The 25453-nt window shown below is 39.3% G+C and overlaps 1 protein-coding gene across 1 annotated transcript in view; it reads left to right on the top strand.

Moving 5' to 3' along the window:
• The window catches only part of GFRA1 (GDNF family receptor alpha 1), a 142392-nt gene extending 128357 nt beyond the window's left edge, over positions 1-14035 (top strand). The window contains exons 8-9 of the mRNA XM_085229315.1: positions 5343-5399; positions 6138-14035. Coding sequence (XP_085085441.1) covers positions 5343-5399; positions 6138-6299 — 219 coding nt within the window. The 3' untranslated portion in view covers positions 6300-14035. The remainder of the gene's footprint in view (positions 1-5342; positions 5400-6137) is intronic.
• Positions 14036-25453: the final 11418 nt, after the last annotated feature.

Here is a 25453-nt window from a genome sequence, read left to right as displayed (position 1 = left end):
AGTTGGGATTGTAATGCTGGGAGATGTGGGAATCTGAACAGACTGACTGATAAACTGCTCGCTGCATAACATTGCAGCCTCTAGAACTCTGTGTTTCCCCAGTGCGTATTTGGGCACAAGGGGATAAGGGGCTTGTTTTATTTAATATATCTCAGCTGAAGAACTTGGGATTTTATTTTTTACTGCACTGGGTATTATCTAGGTGGATTTAGAGACTAGTACCAGCAGTATCTTGGTAATACTTGTTTTTAAAATATTTCATTCAGTGTACGAAATAGAATAACAGGACTGTGGTGCTTTTGAGCGGAATGATCATCGATAATTTTATGCCCTAAGCTTGCATCTTTAGGATTGATTCACAAGAGAAAAAGAGAAAGAATAACAAGCAGAAAAAAGTATCTGACTTCCTATTTGTAGGCTTGTGCAAAGCTGATTGTTTCAAACGCTTAAATATCTTGTACTCTGACTCTGTGGTATGGGCTTCAGAATTATTCTGCGCTGAATTGAATCCCTATTTTAGTGGCCTGTGTCTCTGACCTGCACTTTGCTTACTCTTGCAACTCTTCCTTGTTGAAGGTAATTTATACTCCAGTGAGGCACACTACGACCGTGCTAATAAGAAAATACTATTGACAGTTGTGATAGATGCACCTACCACTTAGCGTGCACAGAAGAGTTAAAGTGATTGCATTTTTACAGTCTGTGTATTTCTCTGCTTATTTTTTGTGTCCTGCTGTTAGAAAAACAGCTCAGTTGCATAGTAAATCTTTCCAATCAACATAAGAGAACAGAAAAGAACGTGCACCCTCATTTGTTAGAACTACTTCAGAAGGGTGGTCATTTGAAGTATGTATTCCAGGAAATTTGTCCCTCTTTTTCAGAAAGCCTTGTTAATATGAGCAAAGCTAACCAGGCATCTCAGGAGAGGATAGAGGCATGCTCATTAAAATTACCTTAAAAAAAACAACCCATACAGCAGATATCCATCATAATGATACTTCTGTTGTCTCTGTCTGCAGTGTCTAAGCAATAAGTTCCATAAGGCATGTAAGGCCCAAAGTGTGTAGCTGAAAGCAAGGGACTGGTTTCTGAACTCAGCTGCTCACTCTGTGCCTGTTTGCATTCAGGTCCAGTGCATTCAGTTCCCTTTACATCCTTCTCCTTCCCTCCTCTCCCTCCAAATTAAAGCTTACCTCCATTTGGAGCAGTCCCCAGTCAGACCTTTTGCTTGCTGTGAGTAACATAGATGTGCATGCTATTGTGGATATATAAAAATACTGCTGGATGACAAGCCATAAATAATGTGAGTATGGACTCCTGGTGAGATACTGCTCTAATGTTTAATGCATTTATTAACCATGTATTAACCTATGATTTGTAGAAGCTGGATTCATAATTGCAACATAGCATTTCTGGGAATAAATCCACACCGATAGCATTTGCAAAGGATGGGGGCTGAGAAATGTGGGGTATGGGAAGCAGAGTTATTAGGTTTGGGAAATCTTACAATAGTTGTTAGGTGCTGGGCAAGAGAACTCTAGGTTAGGATGTGTCAATCAAAGTTGTACAAATAAACTCATTTAGGAGGCATTGGGGTATGAGGAAGATGGAGGTCCGCAGATTCCATTTTAAGTAAGTCCTTAAATGAAAGTCAGATAAGAAATCCCTCTATAAACAATATTTCTTTCTCCTTTGGTAAATCTACCAGCTCCTCTCCAGGTCTCAATCCTGATTTCTTTCTGAGAAGGAAAGAAGCAAAATTTTGCTTCTAGGCATGAAGATTTTTCTTCCATCCTGGACATGCAGTTGGTTTCTCTACTTACCCTTTACCACGCCCAACACCTTCGTTTGAACACTGAAAGCTAAAGGTTGTGAGGGTCCAAACTAAGCTTGTGTGACAAATGCACAGTGTACTGAGGAGCTCATCATGAGGTGCATGAATACCATTATATCTAAATATAATGTGTTGCTTGTGCTACCACAGAGATAAGACTCTCTGTGAAAGCAGATGTTCATTTTTACAGAATATAAAAGCTTAAGTGAGTGCAAAATTGTTGGCAGTATGGGGGCAGCTTTGCCAGAGTAGCCCCCATTACTGAATTACAGTTCCCTGCAAAGCCAGCGTGTCAGCCCATCTCACGTAACTCATTGTACAGTCAGAGGCATGTTACAGCTGAGTATATGTCATTTGCAAATGCTATTTTACCTCAGTGAAAGAGATTTCATACTTCTTTCCATATGTTTAGCCAGTTATTTTAAGCTGCTTTTCTTTCACTGTTTTTTTATTATTTTTTTTATCAGCTTGTCTTTTGTTGAATGATGAAATTTGTATAGATTTTCTTGTCAATAGATAAGAGCTGTATAATAAAATTCAAAATAATTGTAAGTTTGAATACTGACTTATTTACCATTTGCATGTGCTATTTTACTCCTGCAGAATTAGGTGCTTCCAACTCATTTGAGGAAACCTCCTTGCCTGGTTCATCAGGCAGGTAGGAGGCCTGAGGTGGGGGTTTGGTGCTCAATCTTTAGTCTTTTATAACAAACTACTCTCATTTCCCATAGTGGTTGATGGCATAGATGCTCACTGTGTGAATTGTCTGCAGCTGTAGAAGATGGGCACAGGTTTCTGTTGCTTAATTTTTTAGGATAATGGAAGATGTTGTAGAATAATAGCCAATGGTTGGGAGTATCCTTCATAATTCAAGTGCATCTCCCTGCTTGGTTGTATTTCCACCAGGACAATCATCACAACATCCAAGTCCTTATTTTTTACCTCGTATCAGGTGTTCAATCACTGTGGCACAAATACAGCAGTTTTGGTGCTTGCAGAGCCCTTTGCAGAAGACTGAGGAAGAAATAATTTTCCCTTTAGGTTATAATTACAGGACATATGCTTTCTATAGCACTCTCTTCAACACATAGGACTTTTTTTTTTTTTTCCATTACTTCTGATTTAGTGATGCACTGTTGTATTACAGTAGTGCAGCCTATGCCAGCATTTCCATTATAACCCATTTTTACAGGTTTATAACTCAACAGTAAAAATGTACTCTTCCAATTTGAAACTTGGCATATAATTTCTCATCCCTTCTTCAAAGTGATATTTTTTCTTTCCCTCTGCCTTTTCCCCCCAAAAAGAGGCGGCATTTTTTGCTGTACTTTTAAATGGGAGAAATTATCCTCTCTAATAGCAGAGAAGTCTGCCTGATTATTAAAATTACTTTCCAATTCTAAGAAAGTAGGACTTGATAACAGAGGTTGCAAGTGAATAAGTGTTGATGTTAAAATTACTATGAATCCAGAGAAGTACGACTTTCTAAGCTAAAGCTAGGGAATATTGATCATAATGATTGGAAAAAACTTTTTTTTTGGTGTTGGTTTTGTTTCTGCCTGTCAATTTAACCCTTAAAATAGTATCCTCAGAAGTAAATATGATTTAGATTTAGCTGTTGTAAACGATTGTTTTTCAGCCTGAATGAAGTTAGGGAAGACTTTACTGCATATAAACAAAATAACGATGTTTCTATCCTGAGGAACACAGAGCTGGAGGAAGAAAAATGTTGACTTGTATGTGGTGACCAGCTAGCAAGAGTAGGTTGTGGTTAATGCAGTGTTGCAAATCTAGAGGAGGTGTACGCAGTAACGAACAATCCTTCCCATAGGCAGATGCTTCTGTGGACTAGGAAATTTAGCACTGAATGTTTAGGTTCAGTGCTAAATTGGAGAGTTTTTACAGTCCTTGTAGTTTACACAATTACGATCTGAACATCTGCTTATAGCTCCTTTTAAGCCTCACGCTTCAATTCAGTGTAGTGCGTTTAGGATAAAAGAAAATCAGGATCGAAGTCCAGTTTCTCCTCCTTTATCCATCTTCCTTTGGCCATTCAGTTGAGAGCTGAAATCTCCCCAGCTGCTATTTAAGAATGTTTCCTAGTCGGTGTGGAAACCACCATCATTGCAAACACAGCAGGAAGGCTCTGCTATGTTGTTTCTTCTTACAGTAAGTTTACTTTGAGGCATTTTTTTTTCCATTTAGATAGTTTAATTTATGCTTACCATAACCACTTTAATGGTAGTAATTAGAAGAAAGGATATGTAAGAGAAAGATTTTGTGGAGGATTTTATTAATTAATTGAGGTATTATTTTCTCATATATTTTAAAACTGTAGACATGTATACAATATGCATTCTTACTATAACTAAACTGTTTCACTTAAATCCCAGCTGTTTTAGGTTGACTCTAGTAAATCTATTTTATATACAAAAGTGTCATGAAAATGTGCTTCTTAATGAATAGTTCGGTTCTTTCATTTGGATTCTAAAATCAGCAATTAGGTCAAAGAATATTTTGTATCCCTAGGCAGCACCAAAGGCTCTCAGATATTAAACGAAATGGTTGCATGTAGAACTGAATTTCTGGGAGGTGTATAATCCAAATCCTTAGCACTTCCTCACATGACCATTAGGCCAATCCATCTTTGCCAAAACCGTTATAGAAAAGTCTCCCAGCCCAGTCAAGTTCACTTGAGCAATGGAAATATTAAACACCTTCTAAACAACTAAACACCTTCTGATGGTGTTGCAGAGTGCATGCTATTGTTTTCATTTTGTGCAGTGCTGCCACTGCAAATGTTCCTTTCTTGAGCAAGGGTGGAGAGCATCCAGTAATAGCAACTGTATGCTCATAGTAAGATGTGGATGAAGGTATTTCAGATTCATTTCCTGTAGGCTTTGATCATCAATAATGTTCATGCATTTATTAATATGCCATATGTAACAGTCAGTGAGCATAACGTAAACAAACAGCTCGTTTTGACTTACAGGTATATATGTTAAAAGACCTTAAATGTTTTATCTCTATCCATTCAGAATAAACTACGTGGCAGCCATGCAAGATATTAAAACTAGGTTTAAGTTTTGGAAAGAGTACGTGAAGATATTGCAAGAATTATTAAGGATAGAATACTCACGTATTGTGCATTTTCCTAAGGCTTGGAAATATAGTCGATTTTTTCAAATATTCAGTAGTATTATGGTAATTATTAACTGTCATATTTCATTTCTTCTCATGAACATCCAGCATCATTTTTAAGGGGCCACAGAACACAACACGTTCTTTGCAGCTGGCAGCTCTCATCATTGTAATTACTGAGTACCCTTAAAGTTTTATTCTAAATTCAAATCAGAATGGAAAGCATGCAGTTACACTGGGAAAGTTTATTTGCTAATCGTGTACAAATCACTGTTGAAATCATAGGAGTTTGACAACCCTTGTGAATTTATGTAATTGTTTTGTGCTGTATAAGTGTACAGGGAATAAGTTTTGTGTTTGTTTCTAGGCGCAGAAGAAGCGGAAATCCAATGAATCTGTAGATACAGAACTCTGTCTTAATGAGGTAAGAGTGCAGATCCTCTGTGTTTCGTAGCACAGGTGTGCCCCATAATATAAAATGCTCTTTGTTCTGATTCTGTGTTTTTCTTACTGAAGATGATAAGCAATGAAAAATATTCATATTACACCTCCATCTGAAGTGGCTCACTTTAATGTACAGATCTATACTTGCCTGTGCCTACTGCTTTATTATTGCTAGCATAAGATACAAGGCAAGTAAATACCAAAATTAGAGGAGGAAGACTTAAGAAAGAAAAGAATTTATAAGCTGGAAACCTCCATCTTCTCTGATCCCAAGGATGAGATTTTATCTGTTGGCATCCAGAAGCAATTTATTACTGAAGTTGTTGTCTTGACTATGCAGAAGTTGCATTATTTTATTTTTTTCTAAAACTGGCAGGATAAGCACTGATGGCTCAAAAATATGCCATTCCTAACAACAGGAAGTTTTACACGTGGAACCATTGTTGAAGTAGGGATCTCTTAGTACTTTATTCCTTTTTTCTGAGTCGTGCTGTGCTGATGTTATACATTAATGTTGCTTTTATCCTTTAACTTAACTTTAAAATGTTATAATTTGACTTCAATTTCTGTGCCTTTTGTATCTTCCAATCTGTGATAGCAATAGGTAACAGTGGAGGGTGGGACATGAACAAAGAGAAAATGAATTCCATGGCATGGATTTAAGTAGTTTGCAATGACAGTGTGTAATGGTGACCAAGGAAAGTATTGTGTCTTGCAGAATGCTATTGGGAAAGACAACACACCAGGAGTCTCCACCAGTCACATATCCTCGGAGAATTCATTTGCTCTTCCTACAAGCTTCTATCCAAGCACACCGCTCATTCTGATGACAGTTGCACTCTCACTCTTTTTGTTCCTAAGCTCATCAGTCGTCTTGTAGCTGCATTGCAAAAGGACATGTAAAAAAAAATCTCTTTCCTGTCCTCTGTTGTTTATCTGGAATTCCAGGTCTGGGGGCTAAGCTGAGGCACTCCTGCTAGAACAGTCTGTCAGCTGGAATTTTTTTTTCTCTCTCTAAAAAAGCTTCTTGTGATATTTAGAGGCTTTGTGAAATACTTGGTGCAGTGCTACATTCCAAACCCAACAGGCTTTTGGGCATGCAGTGTTTTAAAGAGACGGTGTATAAATTTGCCTGTAAAGCGATCTGGTTGGATTATTTTAATAATGATATTAATTCTGGCCTTTGCCTGAGAAAGGAGGATGGCAGTTTTTATAAGATCCTCATTTATCTCATTGGATGGTTTTGGTTTTCAAATTGCTCAAACTCCAGATTATCAAGGATGCCAGGCTTTTGTCTAATGGTGAATGTTCTCCCAGAGAGTGGACTTTATGAAACTTCATTTGATACATTGCAACTGATGTTAAACTCTTTCAGTGTATTAGCATTTTCCTCTTTAAATGTTTACATACTGTAAGTGATTCTGCGTTCCCTGCTGAGAAGCCATTCTAATTCGCATACAGGTATAATGTATGTCTTTCAGTTAAATTCTCATAGAGTGTGGCATAGAACTTTCTAACAAAACATTTATCTTTTAATTATAATCATCTAGCCTTAACGAGGGTGAAGATTCTTTAAATTAACAAGAAGCAGCCATTGTGAAAGTTCCATAAACGTACATTTCATAAACTTGGATGATGAACAGTAGGAAAAAAATTCTGCTGCAGGGTTTCAGTTGTACAGTCAGTGGTCTTCTATGATTCCATTGTGACAATATAGCCCAATTATTATACTGTTCATTCAATTAAAAAAGATACGCATTTTACTTGCTCTACTAAAACAGCATTATCTGTTTATATATAGCTGATAATGTCAGCTCAGAAAGTTACAGGAACATCATACCTTACTTCTTTTATCACAACATTGTAAAGGGAAAAAAAAAAAGGCAGTAGGATATCATTTAAACCGTGGTTTATTACTGAGACTGCTAAAACCAGCACAAAAGGATGGTTGATCCAGTTACAAGGCAGCGTCATGCACACTCACCCATGTGACAGGCGTTTCTCACCCTCGTCGTCCTTACTGCAGCCCATGGGATTGTTGACATGATGAGCTGTTTGCAAGACCTGTTCCATAAATGTTTTAATGGTTTGGATGGCAGTATTGCCAGCATACATGATTGGATCACTTTGGCTTTCATTCAGTGACACTGACAGTATGTGCTGGCTCATGGTGACTTTCTGCGGTATGTGGAAGGGATCCTTTAAAGTTTTAAGTGTCATCAGACAGGCAGTGTTTTTCTCCCGAGGGCTGTCCTTATACCTTCCTGTGACGGCTTGGTGACTGTTACAAGCAGTTGTGTCTAAATGATCAACAGTAATCGGTTTTTGTTTTTCCTGGAGTAGGAGATGATTTTACCAAGCAAAGAATTCTTCATGCTGAATGTACTGATTTACATTGAGACTTACACAATACCGCCCAAGCCTGCTTTGAAACGCCTGGATCAGTTATTTGCTATACAACTGTAAGGTACAAATTACTGTTTTATGAACAACAATGAAATTTGGGAGTTTGCAGAATAGGCCTTTTACTAAGAGATCATTAAGCCTATTGACCAGTTCATCTTTTGAGCTTTTTCTTAGCTAATAGCAAACACTTTCAGAAATTACAGAATTCACTTACGTACTCTTGATTATGGTCACATGATATAGGTTTCAAAGCACTGCGTATGTGATAGAATTCTAGGATACTCTGTGCCACTGAACATAACAAATTAGACACTATTACTCTTTAATTCTGTGCTGATAAGAAACTGCAAATTACTTTCAAAGGTGTCAGAACTGCTTTTGCAAGAAATATATAGCATATCATTACCAGCAAAGCCCATGTGGTTCCTATTGCTCTTCTTGTAGAAACTAATCAAATTATTGAAAACTAGTGACAACAGAAAAAAAGATAATGAGATTCATGATTTAAAAAATAAATCAAATTATTTTATGTCAAAAGGAGCTGATAGTATAACCTATTGAAATGGAAATGAACACAGCGTTACAATCCAGAAGTCTGACATTACCCAATTAAAAATATTTTCAAAACAAATTCATAAACATTACAATTATTAAATCCATCTTTGATCCACAAAGCTTTCTTTAAAATATCATTTGTATTCAGCACATTAAATACTTTAAGCAGTATCAGGAATTTTAATAACCTCCCAGTATAGTGCGTAGCTTTTTGAAGCTTTTATACATTTGGTTTGATTACAGTATCAGTATTTAATATAAATTATTAGAGCTGTGACACTGTGTGATCCAGAATAAAAGCTATTGATCACTTATGCTATAAACAACAATCTAATTAGCTTCTGATTACAAAATAAATGTCTAGTTATCTGATTCAATGAGAGTTACCTTTGGAAATACAATTATGGATACAGTAGAGGAGGAAATGGTGTTTTACAAAGCTAGCCATGTTACCACAGACAACACAGAGCACTCAAGCTTTCTTTCCTAAATTAAAAGCATACTGAATTCTTAATTAAAAAAAATAAATTGCTTATTAAACAGGCAAGAGGGAAAAAACCCTAAGAGTCTGACACTTAATGAGGTTTTTACAGACAACATCATGAAAATATTGGAGGATTTTTAGAAATTGGATGTGGTGTGGATGATGTCAATTTAGCATGGTGACCTTGTCAGTGCAGTCATTTACTACAGTACTGAAGTATGCAGATGATTGTTTTATTTTTCCCCTTCTAGCCACTAAAATGCCTTGTATTGAGTGCTCAGCCAACAAGCTAAGACTGGCTTTTATATCGTCCTTTAACAAATTAATTTTACCAATGTAGCAATAATATAGGAACTGTCCAAATACAGGATGTACATACAGATGACCTACTGTTTAAATTGTAAATTTAACCAATTCAGTTGTGTTTAAATTAAATCACGGACTACCATAAACATTTACAAGTCATCTTTTTCATTTAATGTCATAGAACAGATGTTGTCATTAGTATTATTAGGAGTGTGTATACACTGCCACGTTAAATAGCTTGACTAGTGTGTTTATGTTTCTCCGTAAAATTAGTACTCGGATTAAATTCACTCTGAACTGATGTGGCTGATGTTTTAGCAGTATTTAAATAGGTATTAATTCCACGGGGAAAGAGGCAAGGATGATGAGCATTTTAGGAAAAAAAAATACCAACCAAGGCTTTCCCCTGCCCCACAGGGGACCAGTGGAGATGGAGACATCCAGCACTGTACAGCCATCATGCACCGAGTCCTTCTCCCTGATTTGGTCAGGAGAGAGATGCTGAGGGCTGTGCAGCAAGCCTCCATCCATCCCATTGCACGGCTTCATTCCCACCGTGTCATTAGGAAGAATTAGGAGGAACGGGAATTCTTAATCATTTCAGAGCATTTTGCAGTCTCTGAGTCTCTGTCTGGAGACTTATTTCCAGCCTATTTTGTTTTAATGAAGTTACATCCTTGTAAGACTCAACCTTTAGAAAATGAGGCTGTTCATAATTTGAGGAGAACTACAGTTTGAGTCAGTACACTGAAAACATGAGCATAGACATTATTTGCTTGCAATTAAGCTGGAGATGAACAAAACAGGAAGAATCACCTTAAAATCTCAGTCTGATCTTAATTTGTGATTCTTAGCTTAATCTCAATGATATTTCCACAGAGAAGACATGGTGAGAAACCAGTGAAGGAGAAGAGCAAAACTCAGAGCAGCTCCCTAAAGGGACATAAATCATGTGTATGTCAAGTGACAGGAGCATCTCATACTTAGCACTTGGGATTCTTTGAAATAAAAGAGCTGGATTCTGTTAGGACCAGCGCTCCATCAGAGTAAGCAGTAAAAGTTGAGAATATCTGCACAGCAATTAGAACTTCCTTTAATAAATTCCAGTTGTTATTTTTCTTCACCAAGGTGGATCTACCTCGTTGAAAAATATGCAATCACTGGCAGGACTTCTGCATTAAAACTTCTGAATAAATGCATCTGAGCTAAAGAGGCCCCCAAGGTTGTTTTATACCCATGAGGTTATTCAGATTCTACCTGATGTCCATTACTTCAAACAGAAGTGTGTTTGATTCTGATGACCTTGGCAGAGAAATTAATCCAGTGACTTGTTAAATATTTCCCATCTTTAAATATTTGCTTTTTCTTACCAGCTCTGTTCTTTCTATGACATTTCAATTATTGGCTATTTCAGCTTCCCCTTTTAACTTCGGAAGGTCATTTTCTCCATACTCTACAGTAATCCACATTTGCCTTATAGACTTATCTGTGTTTGTTTTTGTTTTGCTTTGTTTTTCAATTACAGCCTCCTCTTCTGAGAAAAAAAGCTGTGATCAGGAATATGTCTCTGCTGAACCATCAACGCTTTTTCAGGCAGAGCAAATTGCAAATTCCTATTTTATCTGTTTAGCACTAGTTTGGCTAGTACAAGCTAAAACATGATGTTTCTATTCCCCAGATGGAATTTAAAATTTAGTTTGATACCGAGTAAGGATTAAAAAGTTTTAAACTTTCACAGTCTTTCAGAAATATTTAAATATTTTTAATGTATTTTCCACTTGGAATTTCTGTCAAATAGAAACAGTGTCACTAACTAATAATTATTTTTTTTCAAAGGTAAGAAGTTACATTGTAAAATATAGATGTGTCCATTTGACGGTAAAATCAGGGAGGGTGATAAATTCCCATTTTTATCTCAGTATTGTCATCACTTTCATATGCTCTCATTCCATGCTTTCTTCATTTGCGAATGTTTACCCAGGGGTGATTATACTTAACAGATACATTACATGTAGGCCAGTCAGTAATCAGAAGGTAAATCCTACAGCTCTTACTCAGATGCTCAGCCTCTTGGAATTCATAAAAGCTGGAGCAAGAAATTCAAGACGTAGCCCACAGACTAAAATTCAAAAGAGAGCAGTCAACCAATTTCTCTGTAGTATTGCTCATCAATATATACTGTGGTACTATAATTCTGGGCCATTTAAACTAATCACCAAAGTTCTCTGAGCACATTTGACCAGGGCAGCTGCAGTTTTGGCTCTTTCACCTTTGCCATGTGCCAATAGCTGAACTTTGCCATGTATACACTTAGAAGTAATTGCTGCCCAAAATTGCAGCAGCCAAACCCAATACCACTTCAGAAAGGGTTTTTCTGACCTCATTTTCCCCTGCTTTTAGTGATTCTAACAGGCATCAATTCTTTTACACGACTTTTTAATCTCTCAGAAGGAGAATTTCCTGTAAGTTGTATATGTAAGGGCAAATATCTTCAAATTCCTCTTGTTGAAATGCCACAATAATTAACCTCTTTGCTTACAGCCTTTCATCCTGCCCAGCACCTTCAGTCCTTATGAAACTGAGCAGCACTTTGGGGGATTCATCTTCCAGTAAATGAAGCCAGGCTTGTTTTCAGGTTTCCTCAAGCCACTCATTCTAAGAATTGATGGTATGATGTAGTGGAAACACTAAGTCACGGCTTCAAGCAGTGATTGAGCACCTGGTGGAAGGCAGGGCCAATGCAGGGGAGCTCAGGTGTATGCAGTTCATCTGAGTGATTGGAAGGGATGGAGCCAGGATCTACCCCTTCCCAGACCTCATTTAAGGGTCGATATTGGAGGCAAGAGTATCTTGCCTACCGGAGGTTTTCTAAAGGTAAGCTGTTTTTCTTTGTTTCTCCATCTACAGCTACTGCACTTGAGCATATCCTCACTTGCTGCAGCTTGGGACTCTGCTACCCTGCTGTCCTTGCTGTGTTTTCCATCACCTTGTAGTGTTACATATGGATATACCATCGGTAATGTTAGGTGGTGTTATGCTGCTCCCTATGTCAGCTGCTTCATCCCCAGCAATTCTCCAGTATTGGTACCATTGATGCAAAGTTCCTCATGGGCCCTTCTGCTGGGCATTACTTTGACGGGAGGAGAGGGTATTTGAACTCCTGTGGTAAAGTGCAAAAATGTTACCCTTTTTATTGTTTCATTCTTGTATGAAATACATCCAGTGTCTCTCTTTCCCTTCTAAACTTATTCATTCAGCCTTCTTGGATGCACCAATGTGCTGAAAACAGCTGGTGCCACCCAGCTTTCAGTGACTTAAGTCCATCTCAGATCAGCAGTTATCTCCATCCGTTTCTTTCTGACCATTTTGTGGCCAGTGGCATATAAGCAGTACCACATAGGCACTACCATGCTGCAGAATTCTCTGGCTGGAGATACAGAAGCAGGAATGGTGGCACTAATCCCTTACCACACAGAAGCCAGAAAATATGGTGGAACTGTGGCCTAATTTTCAAAATAATATGAAAATATCAATTTTCTTTTGGGTTGAGACAAACACATTCACCCTTAATTTTACTTGAGAAGACTGTAGTAACTCCTAGAGGTGGAACAAAGTCCTTTGGATTGCATCCGGCATTTGGGAGCACATAACCCAGACTGAGCTGTGTGTTTAAAAAAAAAAAAAAAAAAAAAAAGGAACAACTGAAGGAAAAAATATGGTCTTGAATTTTACACTGCCTCCTCTCTGGGAAGGTCACAGCAGAATTGAGGCATAAAACCAACCTCTTATCACTTCACAGTACCCTCTACTGTTTCTCTTTAAGAAAAAATAAATCCTGAAGGCAGGCAGTGGAAGAAATCACTGCAACACACGGGAAACATAACTGGTGGCAATTATTAATCTCCATCCTCTCCCCTCCCCCAGAGTTATTGCTACTGAGTTTGATTAACAGGATTTGTATGATGTTTAGTGTGGCATCACTTAGTGCAGAAATGATTAGCTGTGATTAATACTGTTCATGCCGGGAAGGTGTATGTTTCTTTCACTTGAGGCTGTGTCGAAGTTTGCATTTTTTTGTTGTGTAAAGTGCACATCACTGACAAGAGCTGCAGTGAAGAGGAAATAGCAAGGGAAGGTTCAGGTAAAGTAATTTTAGCTACAACACAATGATAAGGGGATTAATTGTGAGTAGGCAGAAAGGATGCAGATAAGGGAAACTGGTAGTGTTTAGACCCAGGACGACTGGCATTCACTGTGAACTGAGGATATCCAATATTAGTATTTTCCTACTTCTTTCATTTTTTTTTTTTTCCCTTCTTTTTCTGTCTAGAACATGCTTCCATTTTCTGGAGGAAATTCTTACGCAAATGGTTACCTTCTTGTGTAAATTCTATGTTGTCTTATGGATTTCTGTACATCTCGCTGCAGGTTATTATGATGTGTCAGGTCTTCAGTCGTAATGGCTGGTAATTTGTTGTAAAAAAACCTTAAACCACTGTTCACTTGTTCCTGTTGACTTAGACGTTGCTCTAAGACCATTGCTTTTTGGACCGTTCACACTTCAGATGTTTGGCATTTTCTGTTAGCATAATCCTCCCACATTATTATTGTACATATCCAGAAAACAATCAAACAATCCCTCTCAATAAACGTTATTCTCTTTTTTATTAAAAAGCATGTTTTTTGTGACAGATATTTCCTGGTTGTTTGTTCTGTTTTGAATTATACAAAAGAAAGGCAAAAAAAAAAAAAAAAAAAAAGAAAAGAAAATACGCTTACTAAGGGTTGATCTCATTGTTCCCTGTTGTTTTACAGTCCACTATGATTTAAGAAAACAAGAAATAAAGCTTTTCCCTTTAAATATCTGTGCATTTGCTTGCTCCCTAGTCTTTTTGTGCTAGTGAACGTTGGTTGCAAAATCACAATGAGCAGGGGATGTCAGATGGAAATGATAGGGAAATGGGCACAGAAGAGGCCAGCTGGTCCTGTTCACATATGCTCATGCTCCGACATGCACACACTGCTCCACACCCTGCCCTCAGTCCCATGGGCCAGAAGCAGAGGGCTGGCTGCTCTTGGCACCCATGGGAATGGAGTGTTGCAAGGGCTTTAAAGACAAAAGGGTCAGGGAGGGGGAAGGGAAGGTGGGCAAACAGGCTTTCATGGTGCTCTTACTGGTGTCTAGAAGCTGAGAATAGTATCTGAGCATTTACTCATGTTCAGACAATCAGAAGGAGGTCTCTCTTTGAGATGCTCTGACTGAGCAGCAGCCTCTCTGGGGATCGATGAGCCCAAGTGGCATTCAGTGTCACCAGGCAGCTGCCTGTGCACCACCAGATGGGTTCCTTTGTGTGCGTGGTCTGTGGTTTGACTTAGGTTGTGGTTGCTAGATTTATTTTTATTGTGATTACTACTGGTCATGCACAGCCTCCCTTTGAGACCTTCCCTGTGAGTTTAGCAATTCTGGCAACAGGACCTCTTTTACTGGGCAAATGCCAAATGTGCCTGGAGGGTGCACAGACAGAAGGTGTTGTTCCACTCTGCCCTTCTTCCATATGTATATCATGTTATATTGTCAATAAAGAAAAATTGATCATAGCATCAGGTTGTTACCATGACTAGGAACTAGGAAATAGGCCCTCCCTGTTCACAGCATGAGGCATCCAATGAGCAACATGGCTGACTTTTGCTAGGTATGTTTGTAAGGTAACATTGCCAAGAGGTGCTGAGGTAAGTAGAGTTACTTTCTTTTAACGATGCTTATTGAATCATTTCAGTCAAATGGTCTGAGTTTCACAGTCATTCTGAATTATCCCTGTAAGAATATGAATAAAGCAAGCTGGTATCTTCAAGGTAAGGACACAGGGGAAACTGGCCAGTGTGCTGTTTCCTAGAGATGCAGTTTTGGTGTGTCATTAAACCAGTAGAGGGTCTCAGCTGTCTAGGACACGGATTTTAAGAGGTGGTCTCAGCCACTTGTCCATGAGCCATTGCTGCTCTCCAAGCACGCTTCTGCTGCTCTCCAAAGCACTCTGCCCAAACAATCAGCTAGCTCTGACACTTGTGCAGATTCTGTTGGCAACAAAACCCTTCTGTGTTATTGTCTTTTTCATGTTGGATTGTTTTACATTCAGAAACAGGAGTATCATTTCCTGAAACCATTTTTTGGTAACAAAAAGACTCTGTTATTCTTGTAATGTGCATATCTTTTTTTCTGAGCTTGAACATAAATTACGACCCTTAATTCTCCATTGCCAGTTTTTAAAAACTATATTAATTACAGAAAACTGCATAGCAACAGCAAGGAATGTGCCAAAGTAGAGCAGGGAAACATTACTCCAATGTAATCTTACTTGGTTAATCAAACAATGCTAGAGAATATCTACAACATGCATTTAAAAAAAAAAAAAAGAAAAAGCAAATTCAAACCACAACACTCCCCCCTAAAAAACAAACCCACAAAACAACATTGTGTAGCTTTTCAAAATAAAGACTGGTTGTCAGTTGCTTTGGAAAGACCTGGTATTCAAACTTCAGAATTGCTATCATATATACTTTCAAAATAAAAAGAACAATAACCCACCAACACCATCAGTGAGGTTAGCTACACAGATGACATTTTTCTCTGGGTTTGCAAGTATGCCGCATCCCTGTTCCTTTCAAAGGAGGCATTAATAGAAACCATTTTAGAGGGAGGCAGCTGGGTACGTCACACGTGCACACAAACATAAAAACCAAAATGAAAGAACAAATCTACAGTACCAAGTAACTGCTGGCTTCAGTCTGAACTGGCGAGGCTCAAGGCCTCATTAACACAGCATTAATCTGGCTGACCAGCAACATTTGTCAGAGGACAGAATCCAGTGGCTATAAACGCAGCTCAGCCTGTGCTTGCTTCCAAAAACAATACTTGTCAATAGTGCAGTGCTGAGCTCTGTGCTGATCAATGGCTATGTGTAACTCCCTACCCGAGGGCTTTATTATTAATACAAATGTAGGTAGCCTAAATATTGAGTGACATTATTAGAACAAGACTGTCCTTCCCGAGATGACTTTGATTTATGTTAACTGACTTGGAGCCTGCTAACATTTAGCCAGGCAGCTGCTTGTACCTGAAAAAACATTATTGCTTGCTCTGCCCAACAAGGGAATTGTACCTTCAGTAACCAAAGCAAGATTATTAAAAATGACTTTTAATATGCTGGCAACTTAAGCTAGCACGTAGAAACCATCTACCTTCCTGAGCAAAAGACAGTTATCTTGCTTCTACAAGATTCAAGATACAACTTCTACACCAGAAAAGGAGACCAGTTTGTGAGAGGCTCCAGAACCTTCATCCTCTTAAACTTAGTACGCAGTGCTGAAGAATAAGACCTGGCATCTCACAGTGACTCTTATTTAAAAAAAAAAAAAAAGTCCCATTTCACCTAAAGAATAGAGGTATTAGATATTAGAATTAGGGTATTAGAGCTACCGCCACCCAAAAGGAGGCCCAGCTCAGGTGCCTTTACACTAATGCACACAGCATGGGTAATAAAAAGTAGGAGCTGGAGACCACTGTGCTGTCGGAAAGCTATGAGCCCAGGAAGGCTGGGAATACTTTAAAATCCTTATTATGGAAGTATTAAAGGTGCAGGAGCTGACAATCCCCAAGTAACAGAAGACAAGCTGACAGGCAACGAGGCCTGACTGGCTGAACAGAGACCTTAGGCTAGAACTCAAGAACAAAAAGAAAGTTCATGGTCTCTGGAAGAGTGGGCAAGCTATTTATGATTACACCAAGGGCAACGTTGTGACCAAGGATCAGGATAACACTGAGATACTTACTGCTTTCATTGCCTCAGTCTTGAATAGTAAGACTTGTTACTCCCTGGGAACAGAGGCCCCTATGCTGGTAGATAGGGATGGGGAACAGAATATGCCTGCATGATCCACAGTGAGATGGTTTTGGACCTGCTCTGAAAGCTGAATGCTCGCACGTCCATGGGGGCTGGATGGATTGCACCCTAGGGTGCTGAGGAAGTTGCAGATGAGGTTGCCAAGCCACCATCTATCCTTCTTTGGCAGTCCTGGCTAATCAGGGATGTCTCAGCAGACTGGAGACTGCCCAGTGTGACACCCATCTTCAGAAAGGGCCAGAAAGATGATCCTGGTAGTTACAGACCTATCAGTCTCGCCTCATTGCCCAGGAGGTTATGGAACAGATAACTCAGATGCCATCATGGACCTGTTAAAGGTCAACCAAGGGATCAGACCCAGTCAGCATGGGTTTACGAATGGTAGATCCTGTCTGACAAACCTGATTTCATTCTATGGTGACCCTCTTAGTGGATGAAGGTAAGGCTGTCGTTATGATCTACCTAGACTTCAGTAAAGCCTTTGACTCTGTTCCCCACAACATTCTTGTTGAGAAGCTGGCTGCCCACAGTTTAGATGGGTGTACGCTCCGTTGGGTGAAACGCTGGCCGGATGGCAGGGCCCAAAGAGTTGTGGTCAATGGAGTTAAATCCAATTGGCGGCTGGCCACAAGCAGTGTCCCTCCCCCCCCCCTTCTATTTAACATCTTTATTAACTATCTTGCTGAGGGGTTTGAGTGCACCCTCAGTAAGCTCAGTAAGGACTAGGGAAGTCATCCTGCCCCTGTACTCAGCTTTGGTAAGGCCCCACCTCGAGTACTGTGTTCAGTTTTGTTCAGTACAGAAAGAACATTGAGGTGCTGGAGCAGGTTCAAAGAAGGGCAACGAGGCTTGTGAAGGCTTGGAGAATACGTCCTACAAGGAGAGACTGAAGGAATGGGAACTGGGGCTGTTTAGTCTGGGGAAAAGGATGTTGAGGGGAGACCTTATTACTTTCTTCCAGTATCTGAAAGGTGCTTACAGCAAGAGCGGGGTTGGTCTCTTCTCACTGGCCACCACTTGCTACAGCCCCAGTGGGCATCAGAAGCAAATGTTAAGCTGAGGAATATGCTTCAGCACACAGTTGGCCATAAGAACAGTTGTCCTTTTAGGCTTGCTGGTGCTCAAGTGTCAGACGTGATCAGAGAGCTGGCTGGTGAGCTGTACTCTAATAGCCTCTTGAATAATACTCAAATCTGACCTTGTAAAAGAAAGCCAAGAAAGCCTATTGACAAAGAAGGGGAAAAAAAAAAAAAAAAAAAAAAAAAAAAAGTCACTGCATATAATGGCCCTTGGTTGCTAACACATGAAGTATTGCTGAGATTTCTGAAACAAGCATATGTATGCATGTTCAGATAACATATCCTTTACCGATTCTGATAATAAATGAGACAGTCTTGTACTTACTTGAAATGTAGCAGTAAGATTGTTAAAAATGCCACTTGGTATAGAGTGTTTTTCTGCTGAGGAACATAAAATTTGTGTAGTCAGAGGGGTTCTCTGGTGGATTACAGACCATTGACACTTGAAAATAACTTAACTTTCAACACCCAGTGACATTAATTTCACTTGACTTCATGTCTTAAGGTCAGAAGCATTAATCAGCACTTCTATCATTAGCTCAGTTTCCTTTTCTATTATGCGATTATGATCACTTACTATTAATGAGTCGTGAAGTTTTAATAAACTTTTGCTAGTGTGAAATTGCTAAACAGTAATTATGGCATAGCCTGTATGGATGGTTTGTTCCACAATGTACATTTTGCTTAATGTTAGTTAAAAACATGTACAAAAACAACAGAAAATAATTAACTAGATACTGCAGAATGGCATTTTCACCACATTGATAGTCAATAAGACCACAAAGCAGATCATGCTTTGTGTCACTGCTGGAATTATTGTATTTCTGGAACTTGTGATTTTTGTACTGCTTCATATGAAATGGCACTACCAAGGTTGCTTACTAACAAGATGAAAGAAAATATCACATCATTTAAGAGCTCTAGTTTTAACTTGTGTTATGTATGTCCACCATTCTGGCATTGAAACAATAAGATTAAAAAGCAAAAGGCAGACCCTTTCAGCTAGCACAGCAGAGAAATAATACAGCAAATCCCATTGCTGAAAAATAATGTCTGAATACTAGCTTGTCTTTCCCATAGCTTGCTTTTATTCACCAGCACATCTGAACAACCGGTGCCAGATGCTCATTTGGAGCTTGGCTGAGGATTTTATTGGTTAGTTGACTTTAAGCACTTGTCAAGCAGGAGCTGGACTAACAGTGGCTGACTGACTGGAAGGCAGCTCTGAATACTGAATGTATCAGGAGAGTATACTAAAGAAAACAAATGAGGTTGCAGTGATAACAGCTTTTCAGCTAACAGCCCCCATTCCCAGTTTCCTGGTTTACTGTCATAAGGAAAATTTGTTGTAACGGGTACGTTTGACCAAACCACTAGAATTGTACTCCCTGTTGTACCAGTACCAATTTTCCTGGACCACCCAAATGAAGGTATAAGGTCAACAGAGACACACTGTCTTTACTGCACGCTACTTGAGTGAAATTCCTCGAGTTTCATATTAGCCATTCGAAAAATCCTTCCCTGGGTTGATACATAGGTATATCAAAGCATGCTAGTACTGTCCCTTGTCAACAGATCTTGTTGAAGTAGGGCTGAAATACTGGAGATGGTTTGATCAATGCCATAGACATAATTTCAAGACTCTGTGAAAAGCATGTATAATAGGCAATTTCATCCCAAAGCTGCTATGTCCCTTTTGGGAGAATGATAGTAACACCATAACAGGGTACAGAAATTGAAAAAGAAATAGAAAGTTTTCCATCCAATAGACAAAGCTTTTGCAAGGCTGCGTAAATAGGTATTAAATATAGACCAATTCAGAATAGATGTCACCTTTTTAGCGGAGAAGATAAGTAAACATAGGTACAAGTTAAAAAGAAATAGCTTTGTACTGTGTTCTACACCACTGAACACAATTTCTAAATCTAGAGAAGGTGTTTTTTCCCCTCCCCAGAGAAAACCTGTGTGCAGAGGAAAACTCAGGAACTTGCAGAGTGCCAGAGGAGGTTTCTGGCACTTGGTTCTCTTGGTTTCTAATGGGTAAATCCATTTATCTAACATAACATTTGGAGTTGCCAGTTTGGGACATCAAAGTTTTTGTCCTGACTGAAGATTCTTTGTATTCTCAAATGCAAGAACAAGACCTTATTCATGAAGTAACGCCCTTGTTAATTCAGCCATGGAGCAGTCACATGCACGTGTGATGTGTTAGGATGTGTTAGGGGAAGGTTAGCATTGTGTGGCTGCTTGACTTCTTCACTGAAGACAGATAATACCAGCATGGTACCAACTGATGTTCTGTCATACCGCTCTAGAACTGATAATTCACAGCTGTATTTCAATTCAAATCTGGAGTTAATCTATCAGGAAGTGAGCAATACTATAGCCTTTGCTTTCTATTGTAAAAATGGCAAACGCCCTAACTCAATAGAAAAGAATGTCTTGTGCAGCATAAAGTTGACTGGATATAAAAATAAACTAACCAGCTTGTCTTCAACAGAGGCTGTGGCGCTGTGAATAACAGTTCAGCCCAAAGCACCCTGTTGCACAACACTGCTGGGACAAGGTCATAACTTTATGGGTAGCTGAGTGACCATCCATCTGTACAGACATTAAGTATCACGTCCTTGGAGAGTTATAAAGCAATATTGTTCTATACTGGAGGAGCTGTATCACTCTCCGGCAGTGATGGGGATCCCAGCCTGTGCGACTTGTACTAATCTCAGGAAGATTATTAAAACATTAATTCACATCTCTTGTCTTCATCTTCCTGGCTTGATTCTCACAATGTTCATTACTAGATAATATGCCATTATATCATCTAAGTTTTATAACTCTCTGAGGATACTTTGGGTCAAAAATGAGCCTGAGATTCCAGGGCACAAGAGAAATATAATTTTCATTTCAAGAAACAACAAAGTGTTGGAGAATTATGAGCAGCAAAAGACATCATACCCAACTATCTACTGAAAGCAATTTTACTTTAATTGCACCTAAAATTGACAATTCCTTAATATGTAGAAAGGCCAGTAATTGCTTTGTGGGGATTTGCAAGGAGCAGCTGAACTGTGCCTCGGATGCATGCACTGTGTAGGATTACCTGGGAAGCCCAGCCACGCATAAAAGAGCCAGTTAACTTAAAACACGTGGCAATCTCTACAATCAGATTTGTTGTATAAAGATTAAGCGCTCTTAAGCATGAGGGGTGATGGGCTCATTTAGCACCACTCCCTCAGTCATTAAAGACAACAACACTTCTTAGTAAGTGTGACTGATACATCACTGGGTGGTCAAAGTGGGTGCAGCAACACCTGGGGTTGGGGCCAACCTCACAATGAGGCTTTCAACACAGTCAAAACTTGAGTTTCTCCAGAAATTGCCCCCTTAGTTTCGAGGGACTGCTGAAAACACAGATTTGATTCAGTTCTCAGCATTGGCTAAAATTGAGCTTGGAAACATAAAGCCTTAAGGATGAGGGAGGTCTAGACGTACATGTCTTTTAAAGTAGTAGCACGAACAGCTCTCTGAGGCTATGAACAGATGACAGGATTACTTTTCACCAGTATGTAAAAGAAGATAATAAATATGATAATCCTTTAATGGGAAGTAGTCACCAGCCATATGGTCACATCTAGCTAGGGGTTAGATCACTTGACCAGGCAAATGATGCTAAGGAGAAGTCAGAGCTCATTTAAAAACTCATTCCTCACATTTGACAAGGATTGCCAGCTCCATTGTTTCCTCTCTGTATGCCAGTTTCCGCCTACAGTTTTTGAGGGTTTGTGCTCCACTACTGGACGTCAGAGTATCTCTAAAATAAGTGTACGTATGCTGTAAATTCACATTTAAAAATAGTTTTTAGTTGATAATATTCCCTAAATTTGCTCAGAGAAAAAGCTGCGTACTTTAATCCCCTTCAGTTTTGAAACACTTTCAGTCCATTAGAGCCACATAAATACAAAGCAGAAAACAGTAACAGGCTACAAATCAATACATTTGCACAGCCAGGCCTACATAAATAGGATTTGATTGCTGACTTGAAAAACTGAGAACAGCCCAGAGTTTCCAGAGCAAAACGCTAGCAGTGGAATAACTTTTATCTGTGCTCAGGAAAAACCAACCCTCTTACTAGGCAGTAGGAAGGTATTCTTCTGTTAAAGAAATGGAACAGTTAAAAATTTGCCCTGGTGTGCAATGGGCATGGCTCAGTGTTATTGTGGATAGTAAGCTGATGAAGCGTGGAATGAGCCGTTCAGCTCAAATATTCACCAGCGATTCCTCTTGAAGGAAGCACTGGGCTGAGCAGGAACTTCATAAATAAGACACAATAAAATCATCATCTTCAGCTCAGATAAAATTGGCATCAAGCACGCAGACATAAGTATACACATTACAGTCACTCACAATCAGTATGGCTGCAAGGGAGTATGAAAGAGCCTATAGGAAGTGACAAACCAGAAATAATGACAACGTCTATTCATTTCCTCTTGCACATATTCCTTATAGGTTTCAGCTTTACAGATGCTTTTGCTATACACAACAGAGGATGCTTCAGAAAAATTACATTTTAAACACCTGTGTAACACTATAATGTGACAGAAAGCACAGCAATAATAATGGAGTGGCACAATCCCAAGCTATAGCAAATGAGAACCAGTCCAAATGCAGCAGCCATAGACGCAGAAACAAAGGAAAAAAAGACTACTTACCTTTGGAAGGCCTCCAGTAGGTAGAGATCTCCTGAGAGATACCTTTATCTCCCCCTGCCAACTCTTAAATGAGGTCTGGGAAGGAGTGGATCCTGGCACCACCCCTTCTGGTCACTCAGCTGCATTGCATTCACCTGAGCTCCCTTGGTTGGCCCTGCCTTCCTACCAGGTGCTCAATCACTTCTTCAAGCCAAGACTTAGCATTTCTGCTATGACCTGGAAAGAAAAGCCAAGCAAAGCAGAGTGTTTTGTTCTATTTTAAATTATAAGCAATAAAGTCCATTGGACTGAAGTCTCAAGTAGCAATTTAAAGGTCAGGACATTTTATATCATGATATTCCCTTCTTACTTAGAGTTATCATTTTCTGTTCCTGCCACAAATTAACAATTTAATGCATCAGCCACTAGTAACTGGCACAAGTATAGGAAGAAAAGGGGCAGAGGCAAAGTAGGCATGAGAAGAGTGTTGCTCTTTTGGGAAAGCAAATACAGCCTGCTCTGGTATGCGTAGCTCAATTCCTGTTTGTCCCTCCTGTAGGATAACAAAATTCTGCTGGAATTTTGCTGTCAGTACATAAAACCTATGGGTCATTCTATAACCTTCTAGGACCCCACTATCTTTTTTTCAGTGAGGAATGATAAAAGAACAAAATAACACTTCTTCCTGCCTGTTTCCACAATCAGAAGAAGCATTAACATTATTTTCCTGTATACTCTTCCAGCATCCAACCAGTCTCACTTTAAGGTAGTTCTTGAGCTAGCTATTGCTTACTTCCAGCTGGTAATCCTCAGTAAATTCCTTAATTAAAAGTTTCAAAATTCACAGAAACTACTTAGAACTTCAATTGAAATTGGGAAGAACATGTGTACCACTGTTAATCAGAGGTGTAAGTGTGGTGCAAGCTATACCAAGATTATGACCGCCATCTTTCTGTGTTCTCCTGGGAGCAAGAACTTGGATGCATTCGAGGACTACTGACGACTTCATTCTCAATTTGTCTCATTTCCTTTTGCATGACTACACAGAAGAAATGGACTGCCTGCAGTGAATTGTCTCTCTGACAGATTCCCTGAGTGGCTACATCCTACAGAAGATGCAGCTAAAGCATGTTCTAAAATGATAGTCTGGACAAAGAGCATAGCTATTGTTGGTGTATACTGTAACCACTTTAGGAAAATTATCTAGTAGCATATAACTCATGTTACATGACAGCATTTTGCAAAAGAAAAGATAAAAGATTAACTCACTAAAAACCATTACAGGGGACTCTTGTTTGAATATCAGAGAGGTTTGCAGGCATTCTGGGGTATGACCCAGTGAATAGTAGTGAATAGGCACCAAGCTTTTTACACTGCAGACTAATCTACTCCTACTCTTTAAGTACCGTAGATGAAACCTGACTCTGTCCATCTTAATAATCGTTTGAAGATCTCTGTGAACTCACATGTCTTTTGTCAATACCACGTCTGATGCCATTACAGCTTTAACACATCCCACTGTGTTTATCAGTGCAGTTCAGCTCTGTGTAGAGCAGAAATACGCTGGCTAGATGGAGTCTGTGCTGGCTGCTCTGCAACTTACATGTATGGTACCCCAGACAAGTCTTACCTCATGCAAATACTTTCTTGTACAAATATTCTCTTAGTGACTCACAGAGGCTTGAGATACACTAACACTTTGCCTCAGTGCCTATCACCTTTCCTTCACAAAGGAATTGCCTTAGTTCAGATGACCCCACTGTAAGCAAGGGAGGGCACAATCTTTCCTAGTGGAGCTCATCTTGATTTCAGTAAAGCAGAGGTGTGGCAGCATGCCCACGCTACCACATCATTCACTGAAAACAACATTACATTTCTGGGAAATTCTCAATATAGTGGGAGGCTGTCCTTTTGTTCATAGGTCATGAATTCACGGTCCCACTCCTCTGCAATACAGAGAGTTGTTAGAACAATTTCCCTTCTGTTCATTTAATGAAACCACTCATCAGGAATATTTAATTAAAAATCCATCCTTTGAACTCTTAATTCAGGAAAAGAAAAGAATTCCAAGTAGTTTAGCACTCTCAGGAAACGAGATGAAAGGAGTACAGGCGCATTATGGAAATGCATTGATAGGGAACTTGTGGAACAAATGATGTCATCAACCTGAAGAGAGGACAAGAATCAGGGAGAAAATTCCAAAGTGAAGATGATTTTGGCTCAGTTTTGAGCCATCTTAGAATCACAGAAATGTGGAATCAGAATGATTATGGTTGGAAAAGACCACTAAGTTATCAGGTCCAACACCAATATTGCTCACTGAACCATGTCCCTCAGTACCACATCTCCACATTTCTTGAACACCCCCAGGTGCCCACTCCCTGGGCAGCCTGTGCCAATGACCAACAGCTCTCTTCAGCCTTTGCCTTCTCCCAGTCATTTTAAGGCTGCAGCTTCCACACATGGGAATGCAGCTGCGAGTTACGCACATCATTTGTCAGAAAACTCATCAATTCTTCCCCACAAGACATGGATATAATAATCATTTTCAAATAGAATCTGGAAGTGATGCTATTCAAGATAGTCAAATCAGGCCTAAAAGCCTGGGCTTAATGATA

The sequence above is a fragment of the Meleagris gallopavo genome, chromosome 8 (genome assembly GCF_905368555.1).
Source record: "Meleagris gallopavo chromosome 8, MGAL_WU_HG_1.1, whole genome shotgun sequence".
Classification (NCBI taxonomy): Eukaryota; Metazoa; Chordata; class Aves; order Galliformes; family Phasianidae; genus Meleagris; species Meleagris gallopavo.
This window is presented reverse-complemented; position numbering and strand designations above follow the sequence as displayed.